Genomic DNA, 20494 nt, shown 5'->3' with positions numbered 1-20494 from the left:
TACACTTAAACAATTTTCAGTTACAACTTTATCATATAATACAGTTTTTTTTCTTAATATTTTAATCACTAATAATCTCAAAATCACATTTTTGGAGTTACCTAGTTAGATATTGTGTTATTTAGTATTCAAAAGATAACGTTATTCTGTGTGGTACAAAGTAAATAGTTTTAAAAATTACATTATATATATTATATTAACATATACCAATTCAAGCCCTGATATAATGCCAAAACTAGAGTTTATAGGATTAAATTAATTTAATCAAATCAATCCTACATGTCAGAAGATGAATTGAAGGATCCAGAATGTTTGAACCTGAAAAAAACACAAATTAACTAGCAAAAGAATCAATAATTAATTTATGAATTTTTTATTTCTCGATTACATTATATTAAAACAACAGCTAATCACTGATGTATTTCAATAATTAATATTTTTGAGTTTATCTTATAAAAACTTAAATGCATATTTTCCATTTTTTTATTGCATATAAATCCTAGCACTGCTTATAACATATATCCCCCCATTGAAAATTTCTGGGCACGCCACTGATAATATTAATATATTATACGATTCATCTTCACCTTCACGAATTCACAATAGAATATAGATAAGTATAGATGTAGACGATTTTTTACGACAATTCGTTTAGCGCACGGTTAACTAGCAGCGCCTACCTAGTGGTAAAGAGCCCATCACTGTAACAATTTCTGACAGCGGTTGTACCATACAAATCCACTACCGACGCATAATCGTGCCCGGTACCAAAATTGTAGTGATAGTTGTGCTGCCAACTTAAAAAAAAAAGAAAAAAATATGGATAGGTTTTTAGTGACTTGTCAATTGTCATACCTACAATGGTCGTATTCTATACAATCACCTACAAATTACAATACCATAATATTATCATACATTAATTTTGTATAATAATTATAATTATTATTATTTTTTTCTAACTGCTATAATTTCTTGGATAATATATACCTACTAATAATAATATATTTATTTATAATTTATGTTACGTAGTATTAAATAATTCGTATATATGTGTATAATGTATATGATGAGGGATTGTCACCAAACACGACATGTGTACCTCACACAATTATTCAACAATTTGTGTTTCAGTAAAATACTATAAAATATTGTTAAGTACTTTATATTAAAGTAAAGAATTAGGAATCTAAATTTATTGTATGTTTGATAATTTAATTTTCATTAAATAATTAATAGAACAAATAATCTTCAGTGTTGTTTTTATTAGTATACAATATATAATTTTTAAAAACACTAAAATAATATATAATTCAATATAAACCATACATGAATACATTATTAGACAACAATCAAAAACATAATTGTATTTAAATAATTATAAATATTATAATGTTATACTAAAGGTTCAAACCAAAATCTATGTTTGGTATTATAAAATAGAAACTGTCCACCTTAATTATTAACATTACTTATTTAAAGTAATATTTTTGACAAATATTAACATATTTATAATTAAAAAAAAATAACCTTCAGTAAGTGATATTTGAGTATTCTTCTTTATGTTATTGCTCAAATGTATTATATATTTTTATATAAAAATAAATTATATTGAGATCATATTATTTTTAAGGCCACATTTAATGTCAAATGCATTATATGAACAAATTTAGTGAATCTCACCAACTACCTTTTATCTATACTAATTATATTAATTGGCTTGAATTTTTTCACATCCTCTTTTAACTTCTTCCAAACTAAATCCAATGAAGCTAAAGCATCTTCCTTGCTGTCATGGCCCTCCTCACTTTGAATAATTCTTTGTAAATGCTGTTCAGCCAATAACTTCAAACCCCACTTATAAGGAGGACCATATTTATGGGGATACATTATACTGGTATCTACTACATTACAATGAACCATTTTTAACGCTTTTAAATCACTTTCTAAACTATGACCAATTAAAATTGAATCTTTATCAAACATTTTCAATAAATCTTGTTGAACATCAGACAATCTCTTTGTACAATATCTTAATGATTCCTCAGTTATTCCACTATACTTAGATTTATAATCAAGTATAGTATTAAAAGGTTTCACTTTGGATTCATACACTTCTTCTCCTTCGTGATTGATGACTGTGACTCTAACAATTTCAATACCAAATGTTGTATTGACCATTTCACAATCTAGAGCATAAAAATTAGGTATTTCAACTTTTTTGTCAGATTTTTTACTTTTAGTCACAACAAAATTTTCCAAGGCATCTTCATCAAACTTATCAGGCATGTGATAAATACTTGATTCACAACCAGATTCGTGTTGTCTTTTGTAGCAACACATCCAAAATTTTTCATTTTTTGCTCTTTCAAACTTCAACTTGCCTGAATGATAAATGCATTTGGTTAAAGTAACTATAGGCATACCACGCTTATCAACTTCAAACTCACTTCTACAATTCATGCATACAAATTTATCACCATTGCGTTTTTTAGAAAGTGGTCGGTAATAATAAGCATTTTTGGAAATATACACCAATTTATTATCATCCATTAGTGGATAACCGTTTTTTTCCAAATCATCTTTCGTTAGAATATATTTCTTTAATAATTCATACAGACAAATACCATACATATGTGAAGGATAATAGGGATTACTTTTAACTTGTAATTGAGGTGATTTATTGGCTTTCATTAAAGATTGAACAATAAGGTTTCTATAAATTCCAGATGATTTTGCTTTACTGTGAACTTCTTCTTCAGTTGTATGAGCTTTATCAATTGCTTCTTCAGATGAATAATGATTACTGAAGGCTGTATACAGTTTCTCTAAACAGCTTTGGCGTAAAGGATTTGGCATATTGTTACTATTTTTAAATGATTTTATTCTCAAACTCAATTTTATATTTGCAGTTATTTCATTGTTTTTTATACTTGAATTGTTTGATGATTGAGACTTTGTAGTACTTGGTTCAATTTTTGACTGATGAGCAATTCGAGTTTTAGTCTTTAACAATGGTAAACTGTGATCACTAATTAAACTTTTTGTAGCGATAGTTGGGCGTTTTTCAATAACATTATTTTGAATAGATTGTACTCTGTTTGCTACCATTTCATGAAGTGACTTTGTACTTTTTGGTCTTATAACTGTTTTTGCATTAATTTGAGCGAATATGCTTGTTGGGGAAATATGAGATATTCGTTTTTTTACTTTTGCTGTTACAACACTACATGATTTTTGTTCACTATCAGAATCTTCTGATCCAAAAAATTCATTTAAACTTGATTCAATTAGTGAAGTTGATGGATCATTTCCTTCATCACCTGAACTGATATCAGATTTTATAAGATCAGGTTTAACTAATTTTTTTTGTACCTTTTCCATAACTACTGCTTTTAAAGACTTTGGGCCAGAATAAATAGTAGATGTATTCATACTGTCAAGATTAATACTCTCACTATTTTTATCTCTTGAATTTTTTTTTTCACAATTTTTCTCATTATCTCGGTCATTTTTAACCTTTTTATGTTCTGGAGATTTATCTCTTTTAGGTTTCTTTGATCTACTTGAAGATTTTCTTGAAGAATCACTTTTACGTTTTGAAGATGACCTGTGTTCATGGTGATGTTTATCTTCAATCTTATTGGTTTTATCTGAAGGTTTTTCAATAACGGTAGGTATATATTCTGAAATACCTATATTTTGTTTTGTACAAATATTATAAGTTGCTGAAATTCCTTCAGTATAGTCAATTGATTTTGTTTGCTCTTTTCCATTTAATTCATTATTATTTTTAAAATTTTCAAGTTCAAAATCTAAATTTGTATCATTGACACGCGAAGGTATATACTCAAGTATAGGACTGTTGATTTTACACATTTCAGAATTTGATCCATAAGTACAAGATTTTACACCCAATTCAGAATTCTTTGGCTTAATATATTGAGGTATATATTCAATAATTTTAGACTTTACCTTTTGTTTTAATCTTGGTTCTTCGGGCAACTTTGATTTAACCTTTGGTCCATCAGTCATACTGACAACAGACTTGTTTTCCGTTTCAATAGCAATTTGACATTTTGAATCAGACAAAAAGTCTTGTCTACTATGCTTGAAGTGACAATACGGTCGATCGCAGAATGATCCAGTATAATAAGGACATTCAAGAGACTTAAAATAACCTTTGGAAGGCAACATTTTGATGAGAATAATATTAGCAAAAAATGTAAATACTCAGAGCATTAAAGTACATTAAATATAGTTTTATTCAATACTTAGTAATAAAAAGTTAAAAGTATTAATAAGCAACAGACAACAAATATCAAATAAAACAAACTCAGTTATAAAAACGTTTCGAAAATTATTCATACAATGTACAATTTTGGTATGAAATAAAAGTGAATCGAATATCAATTGTTACCATCGGGCATCGGATAGTAGTCTTAAGTTTAAAATAAAAAAGTTTTACATGGATCTGCGGATCGTATTTATAATTATATTGATCATAGTTCCATCAAGTATAATAATTGTTAAATTTTACCATGAATTACAGATTACAGAATTTGAGATAATGTTCCGCAAGCAATATTTGATAAGAGAATTCAAGGCCTCGGTGGTTCCCAAAATGTGTTGATAATTGTCAATATTTGACTATGGTTGTAATATGCAGTATTTAATTTTTCCCTACACTGTATACCTGTGATGTACACTATCATTTTTAAGTTATCAATTATAATAATACATCATCACTTGATAGGCTTATATTTATTATTATTTTGATACTTTGATAGTAATTTGTAATTTATTTTTACATAAATGTTTTAACCGTATTTCAAGTTTTCTACACTACGAAAAGTTGTAAAATTTTTATCTCATTAATAATTATAATTTATAAAATAGAAAATGGAAAATATGATGTTTAACAAAGATCAAGAAATGGAATCCTCTAGTTATAAAGACTTCTCTCAAGAAGATTTGTTTTTAGCTCCAGAACCAAAAAGATCAAATGACCAACATAATTCTTCTGATATATTTGGGAAAAAAAAGAAGAACAAAAGTAAAAAACAAATCGAAGCAGAAGAAAGAGAAAAAATGAGGTATATTCCATTAAACAATAATGCGATGATTTAGTATTACATTGAATTATCATTCTAGAGTTCTTGTATCAAACTTCACCGAAGAACAATTAGATAGATATGAAATGTTCAGAAGATCAGTATTTCCTAAAGCAGCAATTAAACGGGTTAGTATTCATTTCATTTGCATTATACCAACGCTTTAATTAATAATATTGTGCAATTACAAATTTGTTAAATACTTAAATTCTTAGATTGTTCAAACCATTACTGGAAATTCTGTTTCTCAAAATGTTGTAATTGCTATGTCAGGTATTGCAAAAGTTTTTATTGGTGAAATAGTTGAAGAAGGTAATTAAAAATGTTTACTTATAATTCTATTATCACAGTTCTTGATTGGGTTTTCCTTTTTCATTTTAGCCCTTGACATAATGGAAGCTCAAGAAGATTCAGGACCATTACATCCCAAACACTTAAGAGAAGCTGTACGGCGGCTAAGAAAAACTGGAGCTATTCCATCTTCCAAAGGTAGAAAATTGCCTTTTTATATTTAGATACCTAATATAAATTTAACTCCATGTATGTACAACAATTGATAATATTTTTTTTTAATTTAGCAACTAATGTAAATTATTGATTGTATATATCTGACTACATTTATAGTAGATAATTATTAATGAAGCATATAATTGTATTAAGAGAAATTTATCTATTTATGACGTTTATAAAAAATATTTCAAACATCAAAAAATTGTGTTAAAAAAATTTTTATTAATAATAATTATACATATATGAATTGTTTATTCTCCAAATAGACTGTATGAATATATGACTGTGAAATAGTATCATTTATACAATTTATAATTAAATAAATTTGAAATGTCAATATATTTTTTTTATTTGTAAAATTAGTATTAAATGTTTAATATAAATGTTGTTTTCCTGTTTTTCTAGCCACTATGTTAGCCATAGTATCATAAGTTGATAATATTATTCTATTATAACTTCTCATAGACAAACAGCATGAGATAATTATTATTTATTACAATAACACAATTCATTGTTGAAATTATTTGGTATAATATCAAATAAATACTAACCATACATCATTAATGTTGCTCTACAGTGCCATTTAACAAAAATTTAAACTTCCAATGGTACCCAAAAAACAATCCATTTATTAATCTAGTTTAAAAAATTATCTCCATTCTCTATTATTTTCTATAGCATCATAATTTATTACCTATCAATTTATAAAAGTTGGTTAATTACTATAGATTTTTAATTTAAATTCTAAAATTTTGATACATCAATAAATATGGACTAATACACTAATACTTAAGTTATTAATTACTTCCTTACCCTTAGACATTAGGCTATAAGTATAATCATTTTAAACTGTTAATAATATATTTTTGTTATCATTATTTTTATAATTTGATATAAATAGTTAAAATAGTTTGGAGGTTAATTTTGTTCAAGTTTGTGGGGAAAAGGGAGGGAACTACGATTAACGATTTACTAATATATCTTTAATCATGGATGGAACTCCATTCAACATCATGTAATAGTGAGTTAGAGTAGGTATAATGAATGATGGTTAATGACAGCTGTTTCACCCTTTTTTGTACAGTTAATTTTTTAAAAGGTATATATTATTATGTATGTCCAAATGACAAATGGCTATATAAATAATAATATATTATCATTATAATTCTGTGCTTCCTTTTATTCTTTTTTAAATATGTCTATATTATAAATAACAGAATAGACATTATATAGCTTGAATATATGTATACTGATTAATTATTAAAAACTTTAATTGTATTTTTTACCTTGAGTATCAATTTAAATAATACTGATAATTGAAATATTTGTGTAGTCACTTATATACAATACTACGCTTGGATAAGTGGCGGGCATAGTCCAAGGGCCCATCTCTCTCTGCAAAAAAAAATTTTATTCACTTATTCAAAAAAAAAAAAAATTATGTTCATATGAAAAATTACCAAATAAATAATAAGCTTATAATTGAAAACAATATGATTAAGTAAATTTGTAAATTAGAGAAAATGGGAGTTGTGAAAATGTAGTGCACGATAATGCGGTATTAGTATATTACTATTTAATAATAGAATTATTTAATTCAATATAATAACTAGTATTAAAATATTTTATTATTGATCGATATTAGGTGATTTTAACCTAATCAGCTGTGTATAGGTAATAATAGTTAATTAATTTTTACTGTTTACCGCTTAAAATATAATTACCAAATTAGACAATAACAACAATAGGTTGTGATGATCATAATAAACCTAGTTTTGGGACCGGTCCAATGTGAGATCTACTGACTAAAATATTTATGTACCTATACTACTTAAAATAGTAATGTAGGTAATTACTTGTACAATTTAATGTTGATTGTTTTATTCATACAGCAAAAGTGTTTTTTAAATCTGATAAAATATCATCAAGTATTTGAGTTTTTATCGGGTGGCATGACCGCTAGTTGCTACCATATTTTTCTTAAGTTAGCGGTCTAATAGTAGAGATGCGCCATTAATTTTTATATTATATTTGAACTTGACTAACATTCACAATGGTTACTGTTTGAACGTGTGAGCTCCAGTATTTGAATCCACAAAATTGCAGTATGATTTACAGCACGTTTTATCTATAGCACTATACTATAATAATTATTTTTGGATTTATACTTATAGTAATAATAAGGCTTTTTGAAACTCCAATATTAATTTTGTTACACCCTGTGCAACCTATATATAGCTAGATGTATGTGGACCCGATTACACATTAAAAAATGAACCTATTAAACCTATATTAAATTGTAGGTATTCAATATACTATGAATTATGATTTACAATCTATTTTAGTCTAGGTTACCTAAATATGTAATGTCACAAGTCAAAAATTCGGTAAATACATTTCTGTCTACACAATTTTTAAAAACAAAAAGTTGCATGATATAGTGGTGAAAATGAATTAATCTGTTTACTTTATATGTTAAATATTAATTACGCGAGAGGAATGAATGGGGGGTAAGGTTAAATCGCGTGGCGTACAATATATTATTATACCTAGTTACTAGTTCTTAGTTAATTGAGCAATTGCAACGCTCGTGTGGTATTACTAATGAAATTGTGTATGTAAAACTTATTAAAATGGATTAGTTAACAAAACTATTCGAAAATAGACTTGAATGACAAAATACAGATTTATTTCAGACTTATTTCAATATGTAAGTCGAAAAATATTAAATAATAATAAAAATCTTATATGTGTGAACTCTATCAACAAAATAATGTTAAGTATTTGTTGTAGTACCTATAGGCTATAATAACTTTAAAATATTCGTTACTTTTATTTAATTTACTTACCTGTTGGCTGTTGCCTATATAATAATAATTTATAATTATATTTTATGCAATTATTATGTATAATGTATAAAATACAATAGGTATTATGTACAAAATAAAATCATACTGAACTTCACTTTAATAATTATAAATTAAAATACTTTAGCCGGTTAGGTACCTATCTATGTATAATTATTGAGTTTATAATACCATCATAAAGTTTACTTACCTACCTAATGAGTAATGGCTAATATTAAATAATACACTAATTGGAAAAAATTATTAATTTTACAAACATTTTTATATTATTTAATATGCTTAGATAAAATATAAGAGAAACAGGGAAATCGTTCTGTTGTAGTATACTATATTACTGTATGTCTGTGTATACCTTCACTTAGACCATAGTATTAAGTTTCGACTATCAAATTTACCTCGTCAGTCGTCATTAGTCGTATAAATCACTGTAATGAATTATGAGTGTGTTAAATTTGAAGTTAATTTAAATCATTGTATATTATACAAAAAACAATTTAAAGCGAAGACTGTTTAATAAAAAATGTAATGTTCTATTGATAATACAATAGACTTTTTACCAAAAACAAATCGCATATTATGATTTAATATATCTGCTAATTATTTTAATATCACTAACTGTTACCTGTTATTAACTAAGTCAATACCGATGTGCTATAAAACAGTGTAAATAAGTTCATGTAAATAGCATAAAACTAAACTAAATAGTAAATATTCTATAATGTCATTGTGAATAGAAAATGATAATCTAAATCATAGCAATATGTTCCAAGTTGCTAATTATTGAATAATAAAAAATAACAAAAATCGCTAATAAGATACCACATTGTTATTAAATAACTAAGCTTGAATATCCAATGTTAAAATTTGAACTTAAATCGCTCATCAAAAATATGCGTGGCTATATAAATACCAATTTTTTTTTTCTAACTTTCAGTTAAAAAGCTTACGAGGCATTTTGAATTTAATTGTCAAGCTTTAGGTGTTAAAATTAAAAATTTCATACGTTTTAACTATACTAAATAATTTATATTTTTCGTGATTTTGTGAACATTTGAATTTAACAGTTAACATTTGAGAAAAAAGAATTGTGGCTGCAATTTTTATACATATTTTACTCATTTAAATAGATATTTTTTTAAATCAAAAATTTTAAATATCTATAAAAGTAACACAAAAAGAACCAAAATATTTTGAAAATTATAACATTTATAACAAAAAATGCGAATTTAAATATTTTGTGAAATTTTCAAATCGTTTAAATTATTCATTTATTTAATCACAACTAAAAAATCAATATTTGTTTTGTGACATAAAAATTCCTGTTTTTATTTTTCACGATTAATTTGTGAAGTACCGGGAATTCAATACTTTTGATCCCTCCCCTCTACCGGATAAATTCAATTTGCCATCAATAACGACACGAATAGATCAATTATATAGACCTATTGGTCATATCGTAAAGTAAACAGCTATACCAATACTGGGCAATACTATACAAGTATAGTGCAATGTTCTGCAAGTATATAATATGATACTGCAGTGGAGTAATAATAACAAAAAAAAACTAACTATTTTTTTATTGTAGAAAATCATTAAAAAACATAGGTAGTATGTAATATATCATTTCGACCAGGCCGTCAAAGCATTGTAGGATATGATAAAAATGCAGACACGACCGCCGCGATTTGCCAAAGCCGGCACGGCGTTGTTGTACGCGGCCGCGTCGACGTTGATCACAATCGTCAACAAGTCCGTGTTGACCGGTTACGGGTTCCCCTCGTACCGGTTCCTGGCCGTGAGTCAGATGCTCGCCACGGTCACCGTGCTGTACGCGGCCAAGCGGCTGGGCCGCGCGAGGTTCCCGGACATAGGCGGACGCACGTTCGCGGACGTATTTCCGATGCCGCTCATCCATCTGGGCAACGTGGAACTGGGCCTGGCCGGCACCAAGGAGCTGAGCTTGCCCACGTTTACCGTGCTCAGGCGTTTGGCCATACCGATGACCATGTCGGGCGAATACTACCTGTTGCGCGTCGCAGCCGACCCGTTCGTCAAGACGTCTGTGGCCATGATGGTGGCTGGTGCCGTAATAGCGGCCGGTAGCGACGTCGAGTTGAACATCGACGGGTGCGCATTCGTCTTGTTCAACAATCTGCTGACGGCCGCCAACGGCGTGTTCTCCAAGAGAAAACTGAACGCCAATAGGCAAATGGGCAAGTGTGGGCTATTGTACTATTCGTCGCTGTTCGTATTGCCGTTCGCTCTGGCGCACTTGTATTTTTCGGACGACTTAGACCACGTGTACAGGTACGCGTACTCATATTATACATTTATACCTTATATACTCGTAATGCAATAATATTTATTATTTGTGTATTATTTATGTGTGATACTGGTGGAGATACGGACTTCATCACGCCTATAATTGATTTCATTTATAGTATAATTCTGCACGTATAGTAGGTACCTATTATATAATATTCGCATAAGTTATAATTTCATGAGAGATTTCTGCTGTACGTATTACCATAGGTGTAACTAGACCTCTAAAACGTTGGGTGCTAAAACTGTTTACAGTTGAACCAATTTATGGTATTTCACTATAATAATAATAATAGTTGGGTAAATAAAACAAAGGATGCTAAATTTGAACTTGGGGGTGCTAAAGAGTAGACCGTTTTGCACCCACTAGTTGCCTAAATAAATTCTTATGTAAACTATTTTTGTTTGGCGGAGCTAGAGAAGCGTTTCTCCTTGTGAAAAATCTAAAAGGGTACTTTTCTGTTATCCCGACTACCGGCCGATGTCGCGACTACCGCTGCAGGTCTAATTCCATTGGCTGACATTGAATTGAGTCCCGCAAACACTTTTGGGTTATCAGAGTTGAGTCCGACCGATATTGTTATTATATTATATTGTATTCGAGTTGAGTCCCTACAGTCTATTATAGATATATATTTATTACTTATTACCTAATCCATTTGATTAGTTATTGTTTTTAATAATAATAATTATTATTATTATGTGTAATATAATAATGTTAATAATTAAATAGTGGCTGGTAAAAATTTAAATGATACAGATATTAAAAAGTTATATCTCCAAATTTGCTTATTTATATATTTGTTTGTCCGCTCCCGTAAAAATTTTTCTTTTTCTAATATATCTTTACATGGTCTTTTTTACTTTGCTTTTTAATTTTATACATGTATCAGACTGTATCCCCAGAAAAGTGTCCACAAGAAAAAAAATATTTGTATGGATGTCTCGAATGGAATGAAAAAAAAAACATTTAATTTTGAGTGACTTTTACTGTCTATAGGTCAGTGGTGGGCAAACTTTTAATGAGGGGCCACAAAATTTAAGAAATTCTAGAGGAGGGCCAGAATATGACATTTTAACTATACGGACTCAATTCAAAGATATTAAGATAATAAGCTGGACTCAATTCAAACAGATAAAAGTAGCATGGACTAATATCACCGATTCCATTATCTAAACCAGCGTTTCTCAACCTTTTTAGTCCGATATATATTTATATTTTATATTTTTATTATATTATATATATTCGATATATTATATTATTACTTATATTTAAATTGTAATTTATATTTCTCAAGTATTGGTGAAAGTTTCAAGTTTCTACGACTTATATACTTTTTGAAAAACAAGTAACAACAAATATTTTAATTCGTTTTAGGATATATCGTTATTTTACGCGATTTCGTAAACAAATAAATTTCATACGGTCATAAAATGTTTTCTATATGGAGTTTTTTTTACAGTTATTAGAAAAAAAACTGATACCTAACCTTGTGTTGAGGTTTTTAACCTTAAATATAAACCACAACAATTTAATGAATTTTCAACTTCAAAATTCCTTGCAATTTTTCGCGATTTTAACATATTTCGTAAACATTTGAACTTTTAATGCTTGTAAACAAAAATTGTGTCTAACGATTTTGATTTTTTTTTTACTACAATAAGAACAACTTATAATAAACCTTGTATTAATTTTTAAAGATTTTATAGAAAGCCAAATTTTTTTTTATCGGCATTTCAAGACAACAAAATTTAGAAAATTTCAATGGTTTATAAATAGTTCAAAACAATTCTAAATATTTTGAAAATTTTATTGTAAATATATAACGCTAACATAAACATTTGGTTAAAATTTAAAGTATTTACAATGATTTGTTTTAAAAAAAAATCGATTTTTTTCTAAAACTGGTTATGCGTTAAAATTTCCGATTTTCTGTTACCTTTTTAGGGGTTTTCCTGACGCATTTGAAAACTACTGGATATTTTATACTTTTGACCTTCCAACTATATTCATTTTCCTTTTCAGGTCAAAAATCAAAGCACTATTATATGACAGGCATAAAAAAAAATATACACATCATTGTAAAATCAATATATTCATCACTCCGTTCAGAATCTAAAATTGAACCATTACTATTTTTTACTCTACCCGATTACCTATCACTCTTCAATGTTAGCCCATTTAAACTACAATCCTTGGAAAGTATTTAAAAAAAGGGGGCGGTAACCACTGAGCGATCCGAGAAGGTTAATCCACCACTGCGTAACTAGGGGGGTCTATAGGAAGGCTTAGCTCCCCTATAAGGTTTTACTTTTTAGCCTCAGTTAGCCTTCAAGTTATTTTTAATTTTGGTTTTCTAGGACTCTAGCCTCTGTAACTATTAAATCCTAGTTACGCCCATGAGTATGTGGCTAATCAGCAGCAGGCAGATAGTAATCAATAAATACAAGTATCAACTATCAAATTAAATATTTTATGTTTTTTATAAATATTTTTGATTATCTATTTTGCAATATTTTAAGTTATTATTATCTATTATATTAAATATTATAATAAATAATATTTGAATGTTCATGTATAATCATAATAAAATCATAATTGCTGACTTGCCGACTACTATGTCAAAATGACAAATTTGCCGACTAAAATAAAACAGGTGTCTTAAGTGGTGTTAGTGTGTTACACCTTCACGCACCCACTAAATTCGGCTCTATATGAATATAATATGATATAATGTCCAGTAAGAGTAGGAAAATACTACATAAATGCGTAGTTGCAGGTTTTACCATTGATTGTATGTTGTACTATATGTATAACTTGTATGTATATTTTAAAATCAATGGTTTTACTTAGAATCTGCTATACGCCTATTGGCTATTACCACTGATAAAATAAACTATACAAAATATACAAGTATATTTATATTTTAATCTACGCTATTACCTATAGGTACCGGTAAAAGGATACTATTTTAATACGCCTATACCTGATAAATTATAATACATATCTGCACATAGAATAAAACTGAAACAATGGCTATAGCCTATAGGGTAGTGGATAAATAGATAAATCAGTTAAAATATACTGTTCTACATGTGTTTTTCAGATTCAATTATTGGTTGCATCCATCATTTTTAATACAAATGTTCGTTTCGTCTATAATGGGTTTAGTGCTAAACTACAGTACAATGTTGTGCATTCAATACAATTCAGCCCTAACGACGACAATAATCGGCTGTCTAAAAAATATAATTGTCACTTATGCTGGCATGTTTGTTGGTGGTGATTATGTGTACACATTCTATAACTTTATTGGTATTAATATTAGTATTATTGGAAGTCTATACTACACCTATGTAACGTTTAGATTGCCTAAACAGATGAAGTATAACATTAAGTAGGTAACTACTATTAATACTTTTCATTGTTATATTTCTTGGAGTTTTGTGTCGTGTATATACAATTATAAAATGTGTACTTCATCTTTAAAATTGCATTGTTTTTTAATTTATAGACAGAATTAATAATTCTGAATTATAGTTTATACTTTTACCAGTTATACTACTCGTAAATATTGTAATATACCTCGGTGTTTACCTACCTATCTACTTACTTTTATTATTTATTTTGCTTATAAATGTTTTTTATATGTTATAAGTTACTGGATAAAAATATACAACTGTTTACTGTATAGCGTATTATATTATATTATGTATAAGTATTGATTAAGTTAACTCAATTAATTTAAGTAAACTTATTTAGTCGTAGTGGCAGATTGAAGGAGGGGCAACCGAAGGCTCCACTCCTTGGTAGTTATATTATGTATGACCTCGAAGGTTTTTTTTATAAAACTGGTGATTCACACAACTAAAAAGGTTGGGAGCCTAACCTCACCTAACCCCTAAAATAGTGCGCTAGTCTATAGCCATCTATATAGGTGTAGAGTGTGTGGTATGCCGGTATGCCTCGCCTTCGAGTCATGCAGTCATCGTATTGTACTTGTTATAAATTTGAATTGGGTCCATGCCGTTCGTGGTTTACCTAAATAGGCATACCTATTATAGTGGCTTTTACCATAATATATATATATTAGATTATTTAGATTTTTTGGTGCCATTATAAACTATACTGTCTATATACTTATAAGGAACCTTTTCGTTCTCAACATTACATTAAAACTTAAAGTCTGCTATACAAATCGATCATTTAATACATTTTTAACTACAATAGTGACACTATATTTTTTTATTGGCACTAGAATTTCAATGAAAATATGAGCATTTGATAGCATTATAGCAATGATAGCCATTGTACGAGAAGAACTGTCATAGGCGTAACTATAGGATTTAATAGTTACAGGGGCTAGAGTCCTATAAAACCAAAGTTAAAAATAACTTGAAGCCTAACTGAGGCTAAAAAGTAAAACTTTATAGTGGGCTAAATACAAATACAGGTGGCTAAGTCCCCCTAGACCCTCATTCCTTGTTACGCCAATAGAACTGTTTGAGAATCTGGCAACCCTGAATAGTGTGCAAATTTTGAAAAATCGAAAGTTTTAAATTTTTGTAAATATCTCAAAAAGGGTTAAAATATTTTGAAAATCATTGTACATTATTATGACATGTATTGAAAATATCGAAGTATAAATATTTGATAAACATTTTAAGGTAACTGTGGTTATTCGTTTCTGAATTAAAACAAAATAAAAAATCGATATTTCATAAACTAGTTTTGTGTAACAATTTACGGTTTTCCCCATTTTTTTCTTTTTCTTGATTATTTAAAAAATTACTGGGAATTTTTAATGTTGACCACCCAATAATACTAACAAGTTTTACTTTCCTACCAGATAAGATATTGAAGTTAAAAATCAAATCTTTTTTTGTACTATAAATTGTGTAAACTCATACCCACAAAACAAAACTCATTAGTCATTAGAATTGTAAAATCAGTACATTAATAGAATAATAGCTTTGCTGAGAATCTAAAACACATTTAAAATATCTATGAGCGCGGGAAGTTTGTTAGTACATATATTAAACACGAAGAGCGCTGGGTTAACGTTTATGCGTTTTATTAGATTGTGGTGTGACAACAAATAATTTTTCCCACCGTATTTATATCCAAGTTTAGTAGATAAAAAATATGTATTATGTATACCTATTATAATTTGTAGTTATTTATTACTAATCAGTGTTCAGTATTCAGTAAGCATGACAAAATACATATGTATTTTGTTATGTCAGTAAGTATAGTTGTAGGTTACGACTACTTGTAGGTTGTAGCTTGTAGGTAATAATTATAGTATAGTACTATTATTACTATACCATTACAGATTACTGATTTCTGTTTAGTGTTTACTATTTTCTATTTGTCTAATGTCTATTAACTTTAGACTGTAAGTACTAAATATCTTTGCTCTTTGCTCTTTAATGTATATAGTTAGTTGTAACATTAAAGACATGGTTAGTATATCATATTAATATCTCAGAGTTTATCTATATTTTATCGATTGACAATACATTGATAATATGCCTCGACTATCTGTAAGTATAACTCCATTTGATATTTATCCTAAGTCAAATATAATTACAAATACTACATGATGTGTTTATTATACTGCAGAAAGAAGAAATTGCCAAACAATTTATGCTCCCAGAGCGTAAATCTAAAATTGCAACTTTACTTAAACAAGACGGACAAGCATATTGTATTTGTCGATCATCGGACAGTTCTAGATTTATGATGTAAATATTAAAGCCGAATAATTTTATTTTTAATTTAAGATAGATCACTATATTCATATTGCTTTATGGTGTATTTTACTTTGATGAATTTATGTGCGTATTCAAATTCATTATGTTGCTACAATTAATACTATGTTATCATGTTATAAAATATTTAACTACCTATATTTTATTACATTTATAAAGTTTATCATGAGAAAAATAAAGGTGTTTTTCCTAATTACATTAAATATATTTTGAAATTGTTTACTTGAGGACTGTAGTGAACTTTTATTTTAAATATGTTTAATTCATATATTTATTAATTATAGTGGATGTGATGCATGTGAAGATTGGTATCATGGTGATTGTATTGGAATAACAAGAAAGCAGTCTAAGCTCATCAAGCATTATTTTTGTGATGTATGTTCATAATCAATATTTTGTAATTTTTCAGATAATACTATTATAGTATTATTACCATATCTATATTATTTTAGAAATGTAAATCAGAAGACCCTTCATTGAAAACAATATTCAAAACATCATTAAGTCGAAATGATTTTAAAGAAAAAAATGATCATTATGCTGGAAGCAAACGAGGTAAATAAACAATATAATAAATTCTATGTTGTGTCTATTGAGATGAGTTACACCCTGTATATATACTAGTAATTAAATAATAAAAGTTTTATATATTTGTATGATAAAAATTCCTTCACAGAATACTTTTTTGAAAATTTTAAATTTTGATCAATAAATAATTATTTGAAGCTTTTGAATTGAAATACAAATTTCATAAAAATTAAATATAAGCTGAACCCATTTTATTAAGAATAATAATAATATGACCAAATTTATTTGTTTATTAGATAGCCGTGAAAAATATCGTCCTAAACATAGATCTTGTGGTCATTGTGACAATTGTAAACGAATTGAAAATTGTGGATTATGTTTGGGGTGTTCTGAAATGCGGAGATTTGGTGGCTCAGATTTATGTGAAAACAAAACATGTTTAAATATTAATAAACAAGTAAAATATTTAATTATTTTTATTTAATACTAATATTATAATGTATCATTTATTATAGGAAAATAGGTCTTTATCCAAGTCTACTAAGAGAAAACGTAAGGATTCTAGTTCTGATGGTGATCATGTAAGTTTGCCATTGTTAAACCGTGATCATTGCTATGGTCCTGGATGTACTCAAATAGCAAGGTATAATTCCAAGTATTGTTCAGACAAATGTGGTTTGAGTTTAGCTAATGCTAGAATTTTTCATGTAAGTTGGATACATTTATTTATTAACTATAAATAGACGCTTGATTATAACTATTATTTTAGGTGCTACCTCCAAGGCTTCAAGAATGGGCTTTATCACCATGTATTGCAGAAGAAACAAATAAAAAGAATCTAGAAGTAGTTAGAAAAGAACAATTGGAAGTTAGAGATATATTGAAAGAATTGGATAAAAGACATAAAGTAACTATTTTGTATTAACTATTTTGAACTTCAACTATCTCATCAGCTATATACATGTCATTATTACATTAGTTATAATTTTATGTGAAAGATGGTATTGTTGCTATTGAGCCTATGAGAGGGTTAAGGCATTCAATTATTTTTTTTATATTAGGCGATTCATTTATCATAAAACACTCATAATTTCAAAAAGTATTCATGTTTTTGAAAACAATTTTTTACATAGTTTCAAGTTGTTAAAAAATTTATATTTTTAAATATTTTTTATCCTTATATTTTTTAAGTTTTTACTTTTTTGAATGACAACAGTTTTAATTTTTTATTCCAAAGCAGAATAATTTTCTGAGTATTTTGATACATAAAAATCAAATTTTGGGCAAGTATTTTATGAGTTATACGTATTTAAAGTTTAGACAAGCGGAGTGGAGTGGTATGGAGTTACCCACAATATGTTTGTCCACTACTCCGCTTGTTTAAACTTTAAATACGTATAACTCCTAAAATACTCGCCCAAAATTTCGATTTTTATGTATCAAAATACTCAGAAAATTATTCTGCTTTCGAATAAGAAATTAAAACTATGTTGTCATTCAAAGAAGTAAAAAACTTAAAAAAAATATAAGGATAAAAAATATTTAAAAATATAATTTTTTAATAAAAACGTTGTTTTTTTAACTACTTGAAACTGTGTAAAAAAAATTTTTTTTAAAAACATGAATACTTTTTGAAATTATGAGTGTTTTATGATAAATGAATCACTCAGTATAGCTATTATATTTAAAAAAATATAAAAAAATATTTATATAAAAAAAATCTTTTTCAATATTTTAATTCGTGTTTGAGTACACACTGAGAAAAAATAATACAAGACATTTTTATAGTTCACAATACAATTTAGTTTTTAAAGTGAAGAAAATAAAATAACAAGATTAGTTTAAATTAATAAACATCCCAAATAATTTTAAGGAGCTTGATAAGTTGTTAGAAAAAGCAAAATTATTATCTGTTGATCTAAATCAAGAAGTTCAAGATATTGATGAAGAAATGAGTATGCACTGTGTTACATGTGGACATGAAATACACACAAGAACTGCTGTAAAGCATATGGAAAAATGTTTTAATAAGGTTTGTTTATATATTTGTATCTTAAATATTGAATAATGAATATATAGTTATTTATTTTTATTTTTTTAATAATTTCATCTAAACATTTTAGTATGAAAGTCAGTCATCATTTGGTTCAATTTACAAAACTAGAATTGATGGTAACAACATGTTTTGTGATTTTTATAATTCTTCACAACGTACTTATTGTAAGAGATTGAGAGTTTTATGTCCAGAACATTTTAAAGATTCAACTGTCATTAGTGATACTGAGGTAAAAATATTTTTTTTTATTATAATAAAATTGTTTTGTTAATTTATTTATTGTTATTTACTTATTTTTAATGTATGCAAAATGTTTATATGTATTTACATAGTTATTATTATTATTATTATTTTGTATTATGATGTACTAATATTTAATTATATTTGTTTTTATATTAGGTATGTGGCTGTCCGCTCGTTTCAAATGTTTTCAATTTAACTGGAGAATTTTGCCGCGTACCTAAAAAAACATGCATCAAACACTACTGTTGGGATAAATTAAGAAGAGCAGAAATTGATATGGAAAGAGTTCGCCAGGTAAACTACATTTATTTTTTATAAATTATATATATAAGAGAACATCATACCCGCATGTGTTGTCTCCGTCTTACACACGTACCACATAGACAAAACACGCTTAAGCAGTCGATTTTAGTTATGTAATTTAAAATGATTATTCTACCATACTTATTTCTTATACTATTAAAATAAATTATTTTTATATATAAATATATCATAAAATATACTTATTGATATAAGCTGATTGACCAAATTGAATTCAAATTTAACACTTACTTAACAACTTAACAATCACATTCTTAATAACTAGGTATAATCAACACTTACTGTACAGCAAGGTGCTTACCTTCTTTCCCCCTTTTTAGCATTTTTTCCTAATATTAGATTTTTTAATGTTTCAGTGGTTGAAATTAGATGAGTTAGTTGAGAAGGAACGACAGATACGTTATAGAATGTCTTCAAGAGCGGGGGTTTTAGCATTAATGCTACACTCTACTTATGACCATGAATTGATGGAACGTCTAACAGCGGAAGCAAATAATTCTCAACATCAACGTGAAAACAATTCTTGCATTTCTTCAAAATCAACTAATGTATCTGATGAATAGTATTTGATGTGAATTTAAAATAGAGAACAATGACCTCTTGGGATTTATTCACCCTAAAATTTTCTTTAATTGTATCGACTTTTTTTTATTTTGAATTTAACACTGAATTTATAAGTTAATCATATGATTTGTTCATTGACCTTGCTGTTATATTTATTAAATTCATGAATAATTCAATAGTGTGTTTTTTGATTGACT

The 20494-nt window shown here is 27.4% G+C and overlaps 4 protein-coding genes and 1 long non-coding RNA gene across 7 annotated transcripts; 3 read left to right on the top strand and 2 right to left on the bottom strand.

Annotated features, from left to right (window-relative positions):
* Nucleotides 1-44: 44 nt before the first annotated feature.
* On the bottom strand, nt 45-9015 carry LOC113552016. Its single transcript, XR_003405152.1, has 3 exons — nt 8884-9015; nt 6908-7016; nt 45-318 (listed from the first exon to the last, which is right to left on the bottom strand). It is a non-coding gene; the product is annotated as an uncharacterized LOC113552016 (long non-coding RNA).
* On the bottom strand, nt 1556-4659 carry LOC113552013 (RNA exonuclease 1 homolog). Its single transcript, XM_026954658.1, has one exon. It carries the CDS (start codon nt 4192-4194, stop codon nt 1684-1686), a length of 2511 nt encoding a protein of 836 aa, XP_026810459.1. The 5' UTR covers nt 4195-4659; the 3' UTR covers nt 1556-1683.
* LOC113552015 (transcription initiation factor TFIID subunit 11) lies at nt 4773-5828 on the top strand. Its single transcript, XM_026954662.1, has 4 exons — nt 4773-5093; nt 5152-5239; nt 5327-5423; nt 5493-5828. The coding sequence occupies exons 1-4, from the start codon at nt 4900-4902 to the stop codon at nt 5624-5626; spliced, it is 513 nt and encodes a 170-aa protein (XP_026810463.1). The 5' UTR covers nt 4773-4899; the 3' UTR covers nt 5627-5828.
* Nucleotides 8201-14299, top strand: LOC113552014 (UDP-sugar transporter UST74c-like). Of its 3 annotated transcripts, none has more exons than XM_026954660.1 (4): nt 8201-8331; nt 9840-9986; nt 10074-10795; nt 13918-14299. In XM_026954660.1, exons 3-4 carry the CDS (start codon nt 10143-10145, stop codon nt 14210-14212), a joined length of 948 nt encoding a protein of 315 aa, XP_026810461.1. In that variant the 5' UTR covers nt 8201-8331; nt 9840-9986; nt 10074-10142; the 3' UTR covers nt 14213-14299. The 3 variants fall into 3 exon arrangements, with proteins under 3 accessions (XP_026810461.1, XP_026810460.1, XP_026810462.1); XM_026954659.1 differs by having other exon boundaries at nt 9840-10007; XM_026954661.1 differs by lacking the exon at nt 9840-9986 and having other exon boundaries at nt 8205-8331.
* Nucleotides 14300-15959: 1660 nt separating this feature from the next.
* LOC113554724 (CXXC-type zinc finger protein 1-like) lies at nt 15960-20473 on the top strand. The gene is made up of 11 exons (XM_026958688.1): nt 15960-16357; nt 16437-16558; nt 16870-16960; nt 17038-17140; nt 17410-17570; nt 17629-17820; nt 17883-18020; nt 18987-19145; nt 19237-19398; nt 19569-19706; nt 20090-20473. The coding sequence occupies exons 1-11, from the start codon at nt 16343-16345 to the stop codon at nt 20294-20296; spliced, it is 1488 nt and encodes a 495-aa protein (XP_026814489.1). The 5' UTR covers nt 15960-16342; the 3' UTR covers nt 20297-20473.
* The last annotated feature ends 21 nt before the right edge of the window (nt 20474-20494 follow it).

This window comes from Rhopalosiphum maidis, chromosome 2 (assembly GCF_003676215.2).
Source record: "Rhopalosiphum maidis isolate BTI-1 chromosome 2, ASM367621v3, whole genome shotgun sequence".
NCBI classification, from domain to species: domain Eukaryota; kingdom Metazoa; phylum Arthropoda; class Insecta; order Hemiptera; family Aphididae; genus Rhopalosiphum; species Rhopalosiphum maidis.
The sequence above is the reverse complement of the archived record's forward strand: the minus strand, read 5'-3'. Positions and strand labels throughout refer to the sequence as shown.